The sequence below is a fragment of the Periplaneta americana genome, chromosome 16 (assembly GCF_040183065.1).
Source record: "Periplaneta americana isolate PAMFEO1 chromosome 16, P.americana_PAMFEO1_priV1, whole genome shotgun sequence".
NCBI classification, from domain to species: Eukaryota; Metazoa; Arthropoda; class Insecta; order Blattodea; family Blattidae; genus Periplaneta; species Periplaneta americana.
In genome coordinates, this window is record NC_091132.1 from 8506662 (window position 1) to 8528353 (window position 21692).

General features: G+C 35.6%; 1 protein-coding gene across 2 annotated transcripts; it reads left to right on the forward strand.

Moving 5' to 3' along the window:
- Positions 1–1116: 1116 nt before the first annotated feature.
- Positions 1117–20433, forward strand: LOC138691004 (EF-hand domain-containing family member B-like). Of its 2 annotated transcripts, XM_069812638.1 has the most exons (8): positions 1118–1359; positions 4034–4163; positions 6594–6776; positions 8402–8627; positions 10315–10510; positions 14517–14600; positions 15453–15598; positions 19573–20433. In XM_069812638.1, exons 1-8 carry the CDS (start codon positions 1326–1328, stop codon positions 19750–19752), a joined length of 1179 nt encoding a protein of 392 aa, XP_069668739.1. In that variant the 5' UTR covers positions 1118–1325; the 3' UTR covers positions 19753–20433. The 2 variants fall into 2 exon arrangements, with proteins under 2 accessions (XP_069668740.1, XP_069668739.1); XM_069812639.1 differs by lacking the exon at positions 6594–6776 and having other exon boundaries at positions 1117–1359.
- The last annotated feature ends 1259 nt before the right edge of the window (positions 20434–21692 follow it).

The following is a 21692-nucleotide window of genomic DNA, read 5'->3' on the forward strand; positions in this document are numbered from 1 at the left end:
GCAAGATGAATCCAGTCTCTACCATCATATCCCACCTCCCTCAAATCCATTTTAATATTATCTTCCCAACTGCGTCTCGGCCTCCCCAAAGGTCTTTTCCCCTCTGGCCTCCCAACTAACACTCTATATGCATTTCTGGATTCGCCCATACGTGCTACATGCCCTGCCCATCTGAAACGTCTGGATTTAATGTTCCTAATTATGTGAGGTGAAGGATAAAATGCGTGCAGCTCTGCGTTGTGTAACTTTCTCCATTCTCCTGTAACTTCATCCCTCTTAGCCCCAAATATTTTCCTAAGAACCTTATTCTCAAAAACCCTCAATCTCTGCTCCTCTCTCAAAGTGAGAGTCCAAGTTTCACAGCTATACAGAACAACCGGTAATATAACTGTTTTATAAATTCTAACTTTCAGATTTTTTGACAGCAGACTAGATGACAATAATAATAATAATAATAATAATAATAATAATAATAATAATAATAATAATAATAATAATAATAATAACAATAATAATAATAATAATCTTTATTAGCCATTAAACAATACAATTATTATAATATGCTTCGTCATTATTGGAATACATCAAACAAACAATTATTATGTCTTAAGAAACGCATCTATGCTATAAAAACTACTTTCAATTAGAAAAGTCCTAACAGATTTATTAAAATTAATAGCTTCTTTTCAGTGTCTTGGTAATTTGTTATAAAATTTAATACCTAAAAAAATAAAAAAAAAAAAATCAAGTGTTTTAGTTAAACTGCAAGCAGGAATTGCCAAGTTAATTTAGTTCTTGTGTTATAATTATGTATATCTTCAGTTCTTTGGTACATCAAATTATTCAAATGTACATATTTTACACATTCAAATAAATATATAAACTAGGAAGAGTTAATATGGGTAATTGTTTAAATAAGGGTTTACAAGATGGAAAGAAGTCGTCTACAAAATTGGTCTTGGCTGCTGGTGTTTAAGTACGAGTACATTCCAGTCTCCAAGTCAATTGGATTAAACACGGTACGTCTTCCAAACAACAACACTACACAAAAAGTATTTGTCAGTAAAAGATGACTAATGTTTACTTCTTCTTTCACGACATTCGTACAAATACATATTATTTACAGCCGACTGCCAGTCTGTGGCGATTAGTCATAGTGCTCGGTTCACAGCTGTTTTCAAGGGTGATGGCAGCTGATGCATCAGCAGTCGTAATGTTGAGATGAGGAACTTACTGTTATGAGAGTCAAGAAGTATTAAACTATAACCGAAGACAACGTGTGTGTTGTGCGCATTTGAATCAGATTTAAACAATTGAATCCTACAATGAATATACAAAATCTGCTGTTGTACTACGTCAGTAAGTCGCTTCAAAGTTGAACATTAGCAGTAGGTCTACTGTTGCTCGCTCCCCAATTCACTCTCACTACTTTCACACATAAAAATGACTTTAGAATTCACAGACTTACGCACGCACTCCTACTCTTTCATATATTCATTCACTCGCTCACACTTAAATACACAATATTCATTCATTCATTCATTCATTCATTCATTCATTCATTCATCCATCCATCCATCCATCCATCCATTCATTCATTCATTCATTCATTCATTCATTCATTCGTTTATTCATTCATTCGCTCAATGCTTATTCACATATTCATTAGTTTTTTCGCTCAATGGTTTATTCACTCATTCGTTAATTTATTCGGTCAATGGTTTATTCACTCTTTCATTAATTTATTCGTTCAATCGTTTATTAATTAATTAATTAATTCATTAATTTATTCGCTCAATGGTTTAATCACTCATTCGTTAATTTATTCGCTCAATGGTTTATTCACTTATTCATTAATTTATCCGCTCAATGGTTTATTCCCTCATTCGTTAATTTATTCGCTCAATGGTTTACTCACTCATTCATTAATTTATTCGCTCAATTGTTTATTCACTCATTCGTTAATTTATTCGCTTAATGGTTTATTCACTTATTCATTAATTTATTCGCTCAATTGTTTATTCACTCATTCGTTAATTTATTCGCTTAGTGGTTTATTCACTTATTCATTAATTTATTCGCTCAATGGTTTATTCACTCATTCGTTAATTTATTCGCTCAATGGTTTATTGACTCATTCGTTAATTTATTCGTTCAATGGTTTATTCACTCATTCGTTAATTTATTCGCTCAATGGTTTATTCACTCATTCGTTAATTTATTCGCTCAATGCTTTATTCACTCATTCGTTAATTTATTCGCTCAATAGTTTATTCACTCTTCGTTAATTTATTCGCTCAATGGTTTATTCACTCATTCGTTAATTTATTCGCTCAATTATTTATTCACTCATTCGTTTATATATTCGCTCAATGGTTTATTCACTCATTCGTTAATTAATTCGCTCAATGGCTTATTCACTCATTCGTTAATTTATTCGCTCAATGGTTTATTCACTCATTCGTTAATTTATTTTCTCAATGGTTTATTCACTCATTCGTTAATTTATTCGCTCAATGGTTTATTCACTCATTCATTAATTTATTCGCTCAATGGTTTATTCACTCATTCATTAATTTATTCGTTCAATGGTTTATTCATTCATTCGTTAATTTATTCGCTCAATGGCTTATTCACTCATTCGTTAATTTATTCGCTCAATGGTTTATTCACTCATTCGTTAATTTATTTTCTCAATGGTTTATTCACTCACTCGTTAATTTATTCGCTCAATGGTTTATTCACTCATTCATTAATTTATTCGCTCAATGGTTTATTCACTCATTCATTAATTTATTCGTTCAATGGTTTATTCACTCATTCGTTAATTTATTCGCTCAATGATTTATTCACTTATTCATTAATTTATTCGTTCAATGGTTTATTCACTCATTCATTAATTTATTCGTTCAATGGCTTATTCACTCATGCATTAATTTATTCGTTCAATGGTTTATTCACTTATTCATTAATTTATTCGTTCAATGGCTTATTCACTCATTCATTAATTTATTCGCTCAATGGTTTATTCACTCATTCGTTAATTTATTCGCTCAATGGTTTATTCACTCATTCGTTAATTTATTCGCTCAATTATTTATTCACTCATTCGTTAATTTATTCGCTCAATGGCTTATTCACTCATTCGTTAATTTATTCGCTCAATGGTTTATTCACTCATTCGTTAATTTATTTTCTCAATGGTTTATTCACTCATCCGTTAATTTATTCGCTCAATGGTTTATTCACTCATGCATTAATTTATTCGTTCAATGGTTTATTCACTTATTCATTAATTTATTCGTTCAATGGTTTATTCACTCATTTATTAATTTATTCGTTCAATGGTTTATTCACTCATTCATTAATTTATTCGTTGAATGGTTTATTCACTCATTCGTTAATTTATTCGCTCAATGGTTTATTCACTCATTCGTTAATTTATTCGCTCAATTATTTATTCACTCATTCGTTAATTTATTCGCTCAATGGCTTATTCACTCATTCGTTAATTTATTCGCTCAATGGTTTATTCACTCATTCGTTAATTTATTTTCTCAATGGTTTATTCACTCATCCGTTAATTTATTCGCTCAATGGTTTATTCACTCATGCATTAATTTATTCGTTCAATGGTTTATTCACTTATTCATTAATTTATTCGTTCAATGGTTTATTCACTCATTTATTAATTTATTCGTTCAATGGTTTATTCACTCATTCATTAATTTATTCGTTGAATGGTTTATTCACTTATTCTTTAATTTATTCGTTCAATGGTTTATTCACTCATGCATTAATTTATTCGTTCAATGGTTTATTCACTTATTCATTAATTTATTCGCTCAATGGTTTATTCACTCATTCATTCATTGAATAGTTTATTCATTCACTCCCTCATGCACACAGTCTGTAATTAGTTTCTCCGTAAAGTCAAGCTATTCTGTTCCACTCGCACACTTACGCACTGTTATTGCTTTACACTCAGTCGCCCGCTCTCGTACTTTTTCATGTATTTTTCGTGCTTTTATAGAGATGACTGCTGGTGAACTGGTGAACCCCCCAAAGCTGCCGAGTCAAGTGTTGTTCGAGAGCAGACTGAGCCACGAGCTCTACGTGAAATCACACGAGGATTATCACCCCGGAGAGCACATAAACAGGAAGTATGTTATCGATGTAATTCATTTTCACCTTCACAATTCCTGAACATGAATGTCCACACAGCTCTGAGGGACATAAACACCGCGCCTGTTAAATAGTAACATTTCAGGTCGAGAAACTGGTTTGCTATCATCAGCTTTATCGGCCATAGTGCTTTAACTGTAACACTTCCTTAGTTAGTATCATACCATCAGGACTGTTCCTATAATAAGGAATGCGCTCATTTTCCTTACGTATTCACTCATTCTCAGCATATTCAAACATGAATGGTATATAAGTTGTATTTCGAATTATTATACAAAGACAAGAGGAAGGCAGAAAATAGGAAAGACTGGAGAATGTTGGGTTTGTAGTGAAAGACTTGTCCTTGGTCAGAACACTATGAATGAATGAATGAATGAATACAAAGACGTACTGTTGGGGTACAAGTGGTGTACGTCCAAAGTTGGAAGTTAAATAATAATAATAATAATAATAATAATAATAATAATAATAATAATAACAATCATTATCATCATCCATGTCTCAGATGACACATGATTTCTTATTACAATTTTGCGTGTTTCGAAAGGTACAGACGGATTATTTAGTCTTGACAGCTCAGCGACGCGAGCAGGCAACTCCACTCGTCCCTAGGCCAGCCCACTTCGTGCGCCGCCAGCCATGTTCGGGGAATGCTATGGAATGATGACGAAATGATGTAGAAGCCTAACATGGAGTAGCGGGAGAACCCAGAGAAGAAATCCAACTGCGACCTTGTCCACAAGTGTCACTATGAATTTTTCAATGAAATTCAAGGCCTGACTGGTACTCGAACCCTGCTTGACAGGTTGAAGGTGTGACCACTCAGCCGGCAGGAGGAGATCTTCGTAGATAATATCAGTTTAAGAGGAAAATAATTTAATTATGTTCTAATTTAACGCAAGAGCCTTTTCAAATTTTTATCTCAGGAGCCGCGGCCGTAAGTTAGAGTATGATAACAATAGTAATAACAATAACAATGGGTTATTTCATTTCTAATCAGTGGCGGCTCCTGCATATTTCTTAAGAGGAGGAAAGAAGTTAACAGCACGAAATGACACCTTCTTGAATGAAACGTGCTACAAATTAGCCTACATGCATACATGTAAGACCAGGTAGTGTTGGGGTTGGCCTTCCCTTCTGTATAGCAATAATCTGTTCTTGTAAACTGAGTTTCCTAAATTGTCCAAAATATATTATGTTTTCACTTCCATTCATTGTTGAATAATTGCGCAAATTAACAATTACAAGGAAATTCACAACCTCGTAGCATTTTTCGAGCACACTACATCACACGTGTTGGAAGAGACTAGCTACTAACTCGTAACCGGAACCGTTTTACGGAAATGGAAATGGGAATGGGAAATAATCTGAGGAAAGTGAGAACACTGCACCCACCCACGTGATCTGTGTTTCCACATCTACATTTTACAAGTTCAGTATCACATGCTTTGAAGAATGTCAGTTCTTGTAAAGTCATACTATCATTATTGCTCAAAGCTGCCGGTGGCCGATTAATTTTTTATGTTAAAAATGATGTAGTTTGGAGTACCTACTTTCAGTTTCAAATATATTTGTACAAAACTGACAACTTGGTTGTTGCCTTGTCTAGTAAACAATGAATAGAAGTGAATTTCAGGGGCCAACTACGTAGAACTACTTCCTCTTTGTTTTACATAAACCCGACTTTAACTTTCAAATATCCACGAAAGTTTCAAACCATGAATAGTAGCCTATATAAAGTGCAATGAATAATATTTTTGATTTATAATTTAAAAAAAGTTTACATGGTGTCTTTCATAGCGTTGCGTTAAAACTGTTTTTGTTGTGTCTCCTCCTAGATGTGTTATAGTCCGGTTGAATGCAACATCGTTAAGTGGCAGCGGTAGCGAGCTTGCTGCACGACCAGTCTGTTTCTATTTCCCGCCCATGACGATTCAGAGGAGGATTTCCTCCCTCGCAGTTCATTTACTTGCTTCAAAACTCTGCTTCTTTCTCTGGCCTCTAGTGCGCTGTTGTCTATGTGTGTTAACTGCAGTAGAGGAGGAATGGAGTGTCTTTCCTCCACACAGACAATCTTGCATCCTTCTCATAGTTTTCTACAGCACACGAGCGCGCGTCGTTTAAAAATCGATCAACCGAGTTTTTCTTATAGCTGTGAACTTAAAAATTATTGAATCTTCCTCGAATTTCAAGGCACATATTTTATTTGGTATTTACTTTCAAAAGAATAAAATGTGAGGAGGACGTTCCTCCCTTCCCTCCCCCGAGGAACCGCCACTGCTTCTAATTCTTTAATCTGTATGAGAAACTGGAGAATCGGTGGAATGGAGTGAACTGAATGTGCCTTGGGAAATGGATATGTTAAAGATATTCTAGGAAATGAACGTGTTGTGATTTTTTTTCCTCAGATACCTGCCACCGAATTTCAATCCCGATCATGTGTTTGGTTTTTGTGCGCCAACTGACCGCAGTGGAAAATTGACACGCAGAAATTTAATATGGGTCAACCCTGACAACGTATGCACTGTGAAAAGTAGACAGGCTCGTTTCTTTGAAAAATCTCGAAGTCAGCTTGGGAAGACATTTGAACCGTAAGTTATGAAATCCAACTTGATAAAAAGACAAACCACGTAATTATTCCTTGATTGTGTTTGTTAATTCTTTCCTATTACTCTTAGGATCTTCAAAATAAATAGGCCTACAAGTGAAGTCAGAAACTAAGCTTTCCATAGCCTTAAACTTCAATACACATAAAAGGCATTAAACGACATAAATGTTACGAGTAGCATAATTTATAACATAATTATTTACCAAACTAAATTATTAATTATTTAAATAAATTCTTGTCAATTAACATGAATTTATAATTGAATGAAATGAGAAAATTATGCTTTTCAATAAATTTGTAATGCCTGATGAGGCTGCAACCAGAACAACAGATAAGTGGGAGAAGTTGCCGTCTCATTAAGGCAAGTTTCACACAGATACAGTATACAGAATTTCGCGCGCGCGCGCGCGCACGCACGCACGCACACACACACACACGGTGCTTTTTTGGTGTGGCAACCAGTGACAATATGTTTATATTGCTTTATTCTTTCGTTGGACAACTGTAATTTATTTGATACAGCGTTGCCAAGTATCCGATTAAAAACTTGTATTAGAGTTTAAAAATAATAAGATTCTAACACTTGAAAATGCCTTCCTTTATCATTACCTAAAATATAATATAGACCCTATAGCACATTATACGTATGTGACAAAATAATTAAAATCCATGCCTATATCTACACAGGGATTTCGAGTGAGTTTGCTACAGACTTTGGGAAGTAGCTAATGTCAAAAGGAACAATATTTGTTAATGAACACATACTCGGCGGCGCCACATGTCCTTAGAAGCACCGTTTCACGCATGGACATTCTCTATCGCTCGTTTGCGTAGCGAGATGCATGTAATTAGGTGGTAATTTTTAAGATCAATCTCTTAAGTTCTTACTTGCGTTTTAATGGCGTATTATATATCCATACAAGCTATTAATTATAACATTATAAACTGAATGATTTAGAGGAGCTTAGGATATATCAAGCTCGTTGCACACGCCACAACATACTACCACAGTCTAGAATTTACAGTCACGAAGCTCAATAAGTAGTAAATATACGTCTATAGATAGTTGCTAATCACTAGGATCGCTACTATCGCCTCATTACAGACAATGCGAAATAGTACCGGCACAGTCTATTCTTTCTAGCACCCTCACAACTCAAGCTTCGTGACTGTATATACATGACTGTGATACTACTGCTGACTGCAGATTTTGTTCAAAGATGCTACGTTTAGTTTCGTTGTCATCACAAGCAGCTAAGATTCTCGTTAAAACGCCTTCCGCTTTGTTCACTGGAACTCATAGATTAACTTTTCAGAAGGTTCTAGAATCCTAAGTGAAAAGTCGAAGTCTGGGGAGCGCGGTGGTCGAGCAGTAGAACCTCTTTCTCATATTCCCCTTTTAAGATAACGTTGATCCAAGAGCCTAGAGTTTGTATAAAAACTTATCCAAACACTCTGTATATTCTACACGTCGTTTTTGTTGTTTGATTGAAGGAAACTGCTTGATGCTCCTAAGTCAGCATATTAAGACGTCGATTGTCTGATAATGTACTGTCATCAGACATTAACATTATATGTTGTATTAATCAGTTTTCTTATTCTCGACAGAAATAACATTCTTGGCGCCTGTGTCCCAGAAGACCACACATTCGGCGTAGGAACCAGTTCCATTTACGGAGTTGCAGAACTATTAAGAACTTGCAAGTCTTCCTCGGAGAAGAAAGACCTGATGGTTTGCCTCGAGCATATCAATAAACTGCGACAGTTACTAAAGAACAAAAACCCGCCTTTCGAATTTGATGCCTTCTTGAAAGCTCTTCAGTATTTTGACCAGGTGGGAATATTATAAATATTTGCGAGATTTCATGATGTTACTGCATACTACAATTTGTCGATTTCTTGGACGACAGTCGTAATGGTGCTTCAATACAGTGATTCTCAAAATTATTAGCAATGCGGACCCCCTTTCCATAGATCAGTATTTTCAATGTTGTCAATGGAATGACGGGTATGTTACGTTTTGGGTTAATATTAAGTGAATGTGAGTAGTGATATTTCTCTTATATTTTATTAAATTGAATCAATGTTGATTGCATATTTGAATTAAAGGAAAGTAAATTAATATAATACTGCCCTGAAAAATTAGATATTCATTGATATGTTGCGGTCAGAATTCTGGACGGAATCCGGTCATGCGAGCAATGGCGATACAGCCAAGCGAGCGATGCTCTATTTAAAATAATGCAAATAATAAAAATCCGAACGGGGCGATCGAATCCCTTCCGGTAGTGAGCGCATACCTTTAGAGTTTGTTGTCTGTGCGAAGTCTACACAGTACTTCGATGATTGGCGTTGCATCATTAGTAGCTTCATCAATAATTGCAACAGTGTGGATGGAAATATTACTTGTGATTTTATAACTGTGACTGTACGGGAGGTAAAATGTGGTCGATCAAATTATTATGCGCAATGTTCAAAACATACAGAGGTGAGTCTACCTGGAGAAAAATAAAAAATAGGTTGCAGCCGCCAAATTACTCTTCAAGGAACGACCACTCACATAAACTGAGGGAAAGAAGACAGAGGACGGACACTGGAAAGTTTTCTTTTTTCAATCGTACTATTAGGGACTGGAATGCTTTACCTGCAGACTTATTAAAGACTTTACCAATAACCAAAAATGTATTTAAAAATAGGCTTAAATACTTTACTTTAGACCGTAGAATATTATGCACAACATTTAAAGGGTGTAATTGATGTTTTGTTATTTGTAGTGATGTATCAGTGAAGATGTGTGTTGTGTCAGTAAAGTTTTATAGTTTCTAGTGGTAGAGCAAAGTATTTGAACAGTGGAAAGTGTTTGAGGTGTTAGTGAAATCAGGATAGTATCAGTGAAATGTGTCGTAGTTTCAGTGCAGTGAGTGAGTTGACAGCGAAATGAGTGTAGTGCTGAAAGGTACTTGTGCAGGTATGAACATATCATACTCCTGGGTTTTAGTTCGATCTTAGAGTTAAGATACAAATTAGATTTACTTTAAATGTTATTTGAAGTGATCGTGCTTCATTTAATTTAGGATGCCCCTTGTTAATTTTATTATACTATTGTTATTATTTATTTTATTATTATTATTTGTATTAATTATTATTATTATTTGTATTAATTATTATTATTATTATTATTAACTGTGTTTATTATTAATTGTCATTATTGAGTGTAATTAGTTACCACTGCCACCGGGTATTTACCCATTTGCAATGTGAATAAATACATACATACATAATTTTATGGTAACATGGTAGTTCTTAAATAGAGAAACTTTTGAAAAAGAACAAAAAATGCTCAATATAACTAGAAAAATGTGGGTATAGGGAATATTCATCATGTAGATCAGAGCTTAAATTCATAGGTAGCATTATCACCTGGTATTATGAATTTGTATCACTTATACGGTAAATATGCTTAAATATACGTAATAAATTATGGATAATATATTAGCTTATGTCAGCGTACTATATTTCAGGAAAATATTCGGTGGATACCTATAGACGTTGTACAGAAAACTTGTCAATTCTTTGAACTTTCTCTACACAAAGAAAAATTGGAAACAATAATGAAGCAGATTGGAATAATGAGGTGCGACGGTTGCGTGGAATATAAAAAGTTTTGTGAGCTCTTGAACTGGAGATATGAATTTCCTGATATCGGAAAAATTGTTGGTAAGTGGGGCCTATGGTGTCCAAAAAATAGCAGTAATTCTGAAACCAAACTGTACACAATAATGAGATATTTCTGTTAATATTCATGTATGTGGGCACAGGTTTTTCAAATTACACTGAACCTTAATTGCGGTATCCCGTAACTTTAATTTCTTTCCTTTAATACTCGTATACATAATATTCTTTTACATAAAATTTAATGCGTATTTATGCCTTCTCAGCTGATGTGATGCCATTTTTGAGGTTCTGGTGCACAAGGTTTTTAAATGACACTAAACTCTGATAGCAATTTCCGGTAACTTTTGCTTTATTCCATATAGAAAGTTATTTGAGGGGGTCAGAAGCAAAGGGGTACAAGTGACATTTCTAAGAACAAGAGTTAAGTGCATCCAGGGCAAGTTAAAACATTTAAAAATTTAGTGGCAAAGGGATACATCTTTTAACCACATCACACATTAAAATTGAAATAAAAAAATTCACGAAATTTACGAAATCTTAAGTACTTCAACCATAATTTCTCACAAATAACTTAAGTGCACTTATAGACCTATCCTTTGCTTCTGACCCCCTCAAATAACTTTCTATATCTTCGGAACTCTTAATGCTACAGACATGATATTTTTGCTACATACATTCTTCAGGCTTTCAGAAAACTTTCCTCTGTTATATAAATTTGTTATTTTGTTGCATTTGAAAAATAGGCTCCCATATTTTTATAAAAGTACTTCTAAATTTCATTCTTAAAATGTAATTGAAGGAATGAGAATGAGATAGTCCAAAGCCACACTTTTAACAAAAATGGATTTCATTTCTTACACATATGGGGAAACTACTAGTAAAATATTGTAAAAATTACTCAACACACGCCGAAGAAATTATGATACCGGACCTAGTAGCATTGGACTCTAAACCTTTAATACGCTCTCCTGTAAAATTTTGTTTTTTTGGCTTAGGAATATATCATTCTCACCCCATTCTGAAATACATTCACCCTAGTACACGATATAACTCTCCACAGATAGCTACAAATCATGTACAGCATTGCCCGCCAAAGTGGTGTGCAACTTGAAAATGAGTCACAGTCCAGCCATCTATCCGCAATATGCCGTACCTGAATCACGTAAGTCAGTGGTCGCCAGCACTCGCTGAAATGTGCAATGGGTACGCGAGTGCGCTGTCGTGCAACAGGGAGAGATAGAGAGCATACACGCTAGCAGCTACGAGAGCATTATAGTGCACAGCATTTTCAGCGGGTAAGAGAGGCTAACCCCAGCGTGCTCTGTGCTGACGACCCCTGACGTAAGTGACGTGGGTAGGCATTGGATACACACACATTACGGTCTTTTTATGGTAAAGTGTATCTCACTTTACAGTACAATCTAAGTTTCCGCACACAGGCCTAGTGTTAACTTCTTATCCTATTTATATTGTCTTTCCTGGGAGTAAAGGCAGGCGGAGCGTGATGCCGACCACACCACCTCATTCAAGTGCCGAGAAAGATGGCCATGAAAGGAGCGAGCTCGAGTTCAAATCTTTGTTGAGACAAATTACCTGGTTGAGGATTTTCCAGTCTTCTCTCAAACCATAAGAGCAAATGCTGGGTAACATTCTGCGCCAGACCCTGGACTCACGTCGCTGGCGTTATTACCTTCATTTTGCCCAGACGCTAGATAACCATTGCAGTTGTTAAAGTGTCGTAATATAAACCAATTAAAAAAATATGACGTTGGTGTGAAGAAATGAACACACACAATTTTATTGATAAAGAAAGTTCAAATAGGTGTGGGTTGGAAAGAGAGAAGACTATTCAGTAATCTTTACATTAAATGAGTCAAAGTATGTGTGTGTGTGTGTGTGTGTGTCTAATGCCTATCCACTTCACTTTGATTGATTCGGATTCCGCATACTGCGGAAAGATGAAAAGACTGTGACCCATTTTCAAATTGCACACCACTTTGGCGGGCCACGTAATGCATGATGTATATCTGTGAAGAGTTATGTCGTGTACTAGGGTGAGTGTAAGTGTAGTGTATGGAATAGGTGAGGATGATGATGAAAGTGAGAAAGGGAGAAGGGGAAACCGGCACATAGCCTACTCCTGTCGAATAGCACCATCACGATAGGAGAAGAAATGTCAGTAGGAAGTGAAATTGGGAGAGGAGTATGTCAAGGATGTCCCTTATCACCTACCGTGTTCAACATCTACTTGGAGGATTTAGTGAAAAGCTGTTTTCAAGCATGGGAGGAGTGATAGTAGGAGGAAGAAGAAGAAGTCTATCAGATTTGTTGATGATATGGCTTTGTTAGCAGAAGAGATGATACTAAGGAATATGCTGCAGGAGCTAAATGACAGCTGTGAACAGTATGGGAAGAAGATAAATGCAAGTTAGACGCAGACATGGTCATAGGAAGAAAAATAAAGAAGGTAAACTTGCGAATTCAAAATGAGGCAGTAGAGCAAGTCGACAGCATCAAATACTTGGGGTGCACTATAAGCAGTAACATGAGCTGCTGCCAGGAAGTCAAAAGGAGGATAGCAATGGCAAAGGAAGCTTTTAATAGAAAAGGAGCATCTTCTGCGGACCTCTGGAAAAAGAACTAAGGAAGGGACTACTGAAGTGCTTTGTATGGAGTGTGGAATTGTATGGGGCAGAAGCGTGGGCATTAAGACGAAGTGAAGAGAAGCGAACAGAAACATTTGAAATGTGGATTTGGAGAAGGATGGAGCATGTGAAATGGACAGATAGAATAAGAAATGAAGAGGAGTTGGAAAGAGTGGGTGAAGAAAGAATGAAGCTGAAACTGATCAGGAAGAGGAAAAGGAATTGGTTGGGTCACTGGTTGAGAAGAAACAGTCTACTGAAGGATGCACTGGAAGGAATGGTGAACGGGAGAAGAGTTCAGGGCAGAAGATATCAGATCATAGACGAGATTACGATATATAGATCATATGAAGAGACAAAGAGAAAGGCAGAAAACAGGAAAGACTGGCGAAGGCTGGGTTTGCAGTGAAAGACCTGCCCTTGGGCAGGATATGAAATGAAATGAATAAAATTTCAATTAACTGTATTCATATACATATACATATACATATATATATATATATATATATATATATATATATATATATATGTTGTTGTTGTTTTCTAATGCCAGGCGTTTGACAACAAAGTCATTTGGCCTCTTGCACTCCAATATTTTTCAAAGATATTATCATGACCAGCCACTGAAGCACATATTTTGAGGTGTTCCGAATCCATTTCTTGGTTTGAGTTGCACAATGGGCAGTTAGGGGACTGATATATTCCAATTCTATGCAGGTGTTTGGCCAAACAATCATGGCCTGTTGCCAATCTAAATGCAGCTACAGACGATTTTCGTGGTAAATCGGGAATTAACTGTGGATTTTGATGCAGAGTTCCATTTTTTCTCTTGGGATTGAGTTATGAAATTTTGTTTGTTGAAGTCTAAGTATGTAGATTTAATAAATCTCTTCACAGAGTAATACGTAGATTTAGTAACAGGTCTGTAAGTAGCAGTGCTGCCCTTCTTTGCTAAAGCATCCGCATTCTCATTTCCCAGGATTCACAATGGGATGGTATCCATTGGAATACAATTCCTTTATTGAGTGATATTAATTGAATATATATATATATATATATATATATATATATATATATATATATATATATATATATATATACACACACAATAGGCAACAACCACTAATGTAGCAAAGGGTAACGCCTTGGTGCAAAGTCATTACCAGCTCGTCTTTTATTTCGTAAGTATTTATAAAAGTGAAATACTATAACATTAAAAGTACAGTTATCACAGTTTCTTCTTTAGTAGCACTACTAAATTATTATTTTTTATGTTAAAATCGTGGACAAAATTCAGGGGAATTCCCCCTCCCCAGCTCTTCTACATAATGCCTCTGTACCCACCAAACACTGTCCCACGCATAATTAATAATATTTAAAGCATTTTAAACTTTCATTTGCAGATATTCCTCCTGAAAAGCAGTATTATAATACAACATATAATGTTTTTGCACGCAACCAACAATGTGACGGTTCTGATAATTTAGGTAAGTATAATTCCCTTTTCTTGCAGGTTTCTGCACCCGAAATATATAAATAGCTAAAAAAATACTGCGGTTATCACTTCCTTCATCACATTAGGTTTTAACGTTTCGCAAACATCAATTCTTTTTCCATGTCGCTAATATTACTGCTTGTTTATTTTCTTGAATTTTCATTCAAAAGACATAAGTAATTGAAATCATATAATACAAGACGCGTCCATAAAGTAACTTTCCCACTCGTCCCACAGCTAGCAAACCATATGTTGCGCAAAGCGACTGCGTGTACGTGATAGAGTAATGTCCTGGCATGGCACATGCGCTAGCGGAACTTCCTGAGTGCTCTCAGTAGCTTCGTTGCATTGGTTGAAGATGAATGTTCCTATTCCAGCTCCCGCCGCGTGAAGTACAGTCAGTTATAAAGTTTTTGAATGCACAGGGCATAGCGCCGATTGAAATTGATCGTCAGCTGTGCCAGGTCTATGGGCAAGCAGATGGTGCGTTGCTGCTGTAGACAATTTTCAGCAGGACGCCAAAATGTGCATGACGAGGAGTGCAGTGGGAAGCCAACCATCATCACAGACGACCTTGTGGAGCAATGCACCATCTGCTTACTCATGACATTAGGCCCATTTACAACTTCAGTCAATTTCATGCAAGATATAAGCTGTACTAAAAGCAAAGAGCATTCCTAACCCTTTACTAAATTAATGTGGTCAATTTAAAATATTGTTCATAGTATTGTGTCCGTCCCCTGTAAATGAGCAAGCTTACATGGCACAAGTAAATTTTTCGTTATAGTGAATGATAAAAGAAAAAACGAGAAATTCAAATAATTATATTTATTTTTTATTGCAGATGTTCATCCATCAAACACATGTAACTGCGTATTGTATCCAATCAAAGAAAATGAAGCTGTCAATGTTTCTGAAGCAGATATTAAAACACTGATCAGTCCTTCAATATTTTCTCAATATGGAGTAACTCCAGAAGACTTCTTTAAGGTGAGTTTACAGTAGCTACTTAAGTCTGTTCACATCATGTTTAATTTGTTTTTGATAAATCCCCTTTATAAGTTATTCATCTCCAAACGCAAATATATTGGTACAAAGATAAAACAAAGAATTATGGTATGAAGAATGTAACAGTAGACGGGGTATACTAACAACAGATTCCTCATATTTTAGAGAGAAGTCCAAAATGTTTGTTTTTGTAATATTACAAATGGTATTTCATTCAGATTGCAAACTAATTTCTCGATTTTTTTTTTTTTTTTTATACTTTCATATGTATAAAATGCCCTTTATGACAAATTTTGTTGTATCACTTTGAAACTTTCAAGATATGCTCATAAATGTACGAGTACCTAATTGAATTTGTTCTGGGTTTTAGTGTGAATTACATGAAGGTGAATTTTTCACATGCTAATTAAAAAAAAAGGGCGAAATAAAAATTTAAAAGTTTAAAAAATTCATCACACAAAAAACCCAGAGTAATTCTTAACTGTCTAAGTTTGTAGTAAATACTGATCAAATTTCAGTTTAAAAATTTGCAATGGAAGGAGCATTATATATGAGATGATAAAAAAGTCAATAAAATAATGAATAAATAAAAAAACTGAGTTATGAAGTTCAAATTTTGTTTCATAGCAAATGTTAATTGTGTGTGTATACTTACTTACTTACTTACTTACTTACAAATGGCTTTTAAGGAACCCGAAGGTTCATTGCCGCCCTCACATAAGCCCGCCATCGGTCCCTATCCTGTGCAAGATTAAGCCAGTCTCTATCATCATATCCCACCTCCCTCAAATCCATTTTAATATTATCCTCCCATCTACGTCTCGGCCTCCCTAAAGGTCTTTTTCCCTCCGGTCTCCCAACTAACACTCTATATGCATTTCTGGATTCGCCCATACGTGCTACATGCCCTGCCCATCTCAAACGTCTGGATTTCAAGTTCCTAATTATGTCAGGTGAAGAATACAATGTGTGCAGTTCTGTGTTGTGTAACTTTCTCCATTCTCCTGTAACTTCATCCCGCTTAGCCCCAAATATTTTCCTAAGCACCTTATTCTCAACCACCCTTAACCTATGTTCCTCTCTCAGAGTGAGAGTCCAAGTTTCACAGCCATATAGAAGAACCGGTAATATAACTGTTTTATAAATTCTAACTTTCAGATTTTTGGAGAGCAGACTGGATGATAAGAGCTTCTCAACCGAATAATAACACGCATTTCCCATATTTATTCTGCGTTTAATTTCCTCCCGAGTGTCATTTATATTTGTTACTGTTGCTCCAAGATATTTGAATTTTTCCACCTCTTCGAAGGATAAATCTCCAATATTTATATTTCCATTTCGTACAATATTCCCGTCACGAGACATAATCATATACTTTGTCTTTTCGGGATTTACTTCCAAACCGATCGCTTTACTTGCTTCAAGTAAAATTTCCGTGTTTTCCCTAACCGTTTGTGTATTTTCTCCTAACATATTCACGTCATCCGCATAGACAAGAAGCTGATGTAGCCCGTTCAATTCCAAACCCTGCCTGTTATCCTGAACTTTCCTAATGGCATATTCTATAGCGAAGTTAAAAAGTAAAGGTGATAGTGCATCTCCCTGCTTTAGCCCGCAGTGAATTGGAAAAGGATCAGATAGAAACTGACCTATACGGACTCTGCTGTATGTTTCACTGAGACATATTTTAATTAATCGAACTAGTTTCTTGGGAATACCAAATTCAATAAGAATATCATATAATACTTCCCTCTTAACCGAGTCATATGCCTTTTTGAAATCTATGAATAACTGATGTACTGTACCCTTATACTCCCATTTTTTCTCCATTATCTGCCGAATACAAAAAATCTGATCAATAGTCGATCTATTACGCCGAAAACCGCACTGATGATCCCCAATAATTTCATCTACGTACGGAGTTAATCTCCTCAAAAGAATATTGGACAAAATTTTGTACGACGTCAACAGAAGTGATATTCCTCGAAAGTTACCACAGTTGGTTTTGTCCCCCTTTTTAAAAATAGGTACAATTATGGACTCCTTCCATTGATCTGGTACAATTTCCTTTTCCCAAATAGCAAGTACAAGTTTATAAATTTCGCTATATAATGCACTTCCACCCTCTTGTATTAATTCTGCTGGAATCTGATCGATACCTGGAGACTTGTACTTTTTCAGATTTTCTATCGCAATTTCGACTTCTGAAAGCGTGGGTTCGGGTATAAATGGCTCAGCAGTTTGTATTTCAATTTCGTCCCGATCATTTCTATTTGGCCTATGTACATTTAGTAGTTGCGCAAAATAGTTTTTCCATCTGTTTAGGATTGATGGAGAGTCTGCAAGCAAGTCACCATTCTCATCCTTGATCACGTTTACCCTTGGCTGATATCCGTTCTTAAATTCCTTTATACCCTTATATAAATCTCGAATGTTTTTATTCTTACTATTTGTTTCTACCTCATTCAGTTTTTCCTTCAAGTAACCTCTCTTTTTATTCCTAAGTGTACGACTTGCTTCCCGTCTTTCATTGAAATAATTATCTCTCTTCTCCTCAACTGGATCCTGTAAGAATTTCAATTTTGCCTGTTTCCTTCTTTCTACTACCATGCAACAATCTTCATCAAACCACGGTTTCTTTTTCTTAGTTTCATAATAACCTATGCTCTGCTCAGCTGCAATTTTGATACTATCTCTGATATTTTCCCACACGCTATTAACATCTAATTCTTTCTCAACTTCGTCGGAACTTTCTAAAGTGGCAAACCTATTCGAAATTTCGACCTGATAATTTTGCTTAGCTTCCTCGTCCTTTAATTTCAGAATATTGAATTTAGTAATATTAACTTGTTGCTCTACTCGCTTGGCTACTGATAATCTTTCTCTTAATTCTCCAATCACCAAATAATGGTCAGAATTACAGTCTGCACCCCTGAAAGTTCGAATATCTACTATACTAGTATGTCTCCGTTTATCTATCAAGATGTGATCAATTTGGTTGTGTGTCAATCCATCTGGAGAAGTCCAAGTATATTTATGTATATCCTTATGGGGGAATGTTGTACTTTTGACAATTAAATTTTTCGATGTGGCAAAGTTGACTAATCTAACTCCATTGTCACTACTAATTGCGTGTAGGCTCTCTTTTCCAATAGTTGGTCTAAAAATCTCCTCCCGTCCTACTTTAGCGTTGAAATCCCCCAATAAAATTTTCATGTGATATCTAGGGAACTGATCAAAAGTATGTTCCAATTCTTCATAGAAGCTATCCTTTATATAGTCGTCTTTCTCTTCTGTAGGGGCGTGAGCATTTATAACCATGATGTCGCACCATCTACCCTTAAGTACTAAATATGATAACCTGTCACTGATAAATTCGACCTTTTTTACTGCTGATTTTATTCTTTTATGTACAAAGAATCCTGTTCCTAATTGGTGATTATTGTTTCCTTCCCCATAATACAACAAGTAATCTCCTATTTGTGATATGCCATTCCCATCTAACCTAACCTCTTGTACTCCCACAAAGTCTATTCTATATCTAGCTAGTTCTTTTGCTACTAATGTTACCCCTCCTGTTCTATAAAGACTAGTTACGTTCCAAGTGCCAAATCTCAAAACCTTATTCCTTTGCTGTGGTCGTGCCAGAGAATCAGTCCTATTCCGAGGCTTACTGTAGGAATTCGTAACAAGCTGTTTTTTACGGTGATGGGTTGTTAGCCCTTCGCCCAACCCCCAATTGTGTGTGTATATGATAAAAATTTGAAAAAGAGTGCTTAAAAATACAGAAGTTAAAAATTTCAGCCCTAAACCAATGAACTGCTATGAAAAGAAAAAAAAAAGTCTGTGTTTTAACTGAAATGGATAGTAACTTTTGAGTCATCCTGTATAATAATATACGAAGAATCACTTTTGATAAAATGGTTTTCACAAACTTTCACTTTTTTAATTTCCAGCCACGTGACAAGGAAACTATATACAACATCTTCACTCATATTGGAGTCAAGTTACCTGATGATTTATTTGAAAGTATTTGGAATGAAGCTTATCAGTGTGATGAGTCAGGAGGAGTTTGTGTTGAGACTTTCCGTAACATTCTTGACAAACTGGTAGCTGAACATGCAAAGACAGAGTGACATTGAAAAATAAACATCTCATATTGACGCACAAAAACAAGTTTCACTTTGTGTAAAACCACAATATTTATTTCCTGAGGCAAAAGTAAGTAACAAGCTTTAAGGCTATGGATTACATTAAACAAAAGTTACAATTTTGCACATCTACAATTATTTTCAATCCCTTTTCACCATGTCTCTTATAATACAATAATTCTACTACAGATATTTATTTTTATTGGAAGAAGCTTGTGCAAGTACTTATGGTAGTTCATTTAAATTATATCCAAATTTGAAGTCCAAATAGAAGCAACAGAATTTACTGTTACTGATCCAAGCCTGAGTTTGTTTTCAATAGTAATTATCCAAGCCCACCCGAAACTCCAAAGCAATCAGAGCCAAGTGAAGGTTAAAATTATGAGATTAATATTCAGAAATAAAATTCTGCGTATTCCACTGTGTCCTGGAACTATATACACGTTCTATCATCGGGGTACATCAACAAAATAATAAGTAAATCAATTTGTGTAATGTAAAAACGAATAGTCAATGCCCGTTGGTGACCTATGTTGTCCACTCATTGTACACTGATCAACCTATGATTTAGTGTAATGACTTCCTCTGAGACTTGTGTATGTGGTGAAAAATGATTTACATACTTTTTATTTAAAAGAAAAATAAAATGTTATCACGGTCAAAAAACATTTTTTATTGTTCTATATACTTGCCCAAGCCAGAGAAGCCCTTAAAGATTTCAGTCTGAACCCGGCTCACAGACCAGGTCAAGCTCAAGTCATGGGCTCGGAATATGTCTGTGCAGACATCTAGAATAAGGATTGTGAACATTAAAAAGAGATGGGATGAAAGAATCACGAATTGTCTGTTTGTTACATTTACAGAAAAAGAGAAAGAAAGTCACATTTTGGAGGGCTTCCTTTTATACTAGCATAATTATTAATTATTACTGATGAAGTTGATTTCCGTCAAAAAAGAGAACAAATATATCTTCTCATCCAAAGAAGCGACTTCTGACAGCTCTGTAACATATATTATGAATTCCCTTCTACCTGCTCCACGATCCGTTAGCCATTGAGAACTGAATTCATCACTCACCTTCCTCACACCACAAAAGAGGTAATAAGGCGTTGCCACATAAATCCTTGCTTCCACAGTTACAAATAATGAACAAAAAATCTGTCTGCTCATCTATCATCCGCTTACCAGCAGTCAGTCTGCTATCAAATGAGGAAGGGGGCAATGCTGTTAGTTGCAACATCGCTCTCTGGCCCTGTACCTTCCATGTGCTTTACTAGAAACGTCAGAAGTCGAATCTTTCCCTGTGATCAGTTTCGGTATTTTGCAGACAAAAATCAGTTCTTAGAGCATACAACTTGAATTAAAATTTAAATAACAAAGCAACCGTTTACTTAAGTGTAAACTCAAGAAAAGGAGTGCAAGCTTGATTCCAGATTATACAAAGAGTAAAGCAATAATTGCAGCACATTGTATAATCACGGGTAACAATTCGGCAGAACACCTACACTGTTTACCTCAACATAATGTATACTGTGATGCACTGATGAATTGACGAACTGGGAATATGTATAGAAGTACTATTTATCTTAATGACTGTAAGGGACAAACAAAAGGACAACTCTACTAGTAAGCCAGAAGACAAATGGTTTAAAATGACAAAGCTGATGGAACTGAAAAATAAATACCTCTCTAAAAAGTTTTATAATCTGTAATACAGCTATGTCCAATGGTGGGCAGCATCCGACACATTTCTCGCGCAAAGTGACTGCGATATTTAAAACCGTGTCCCATGTCGGGTGACATCCGCCACTGCAATATCTGCGTTGCAGTCCCATGGTGGGCAGCATCTGACACATTTCTAGCACAAAGTGACTGCGATATTTAAAACTGTGTCCCATGTCAGGTGACATCCGCCACTGCAATAT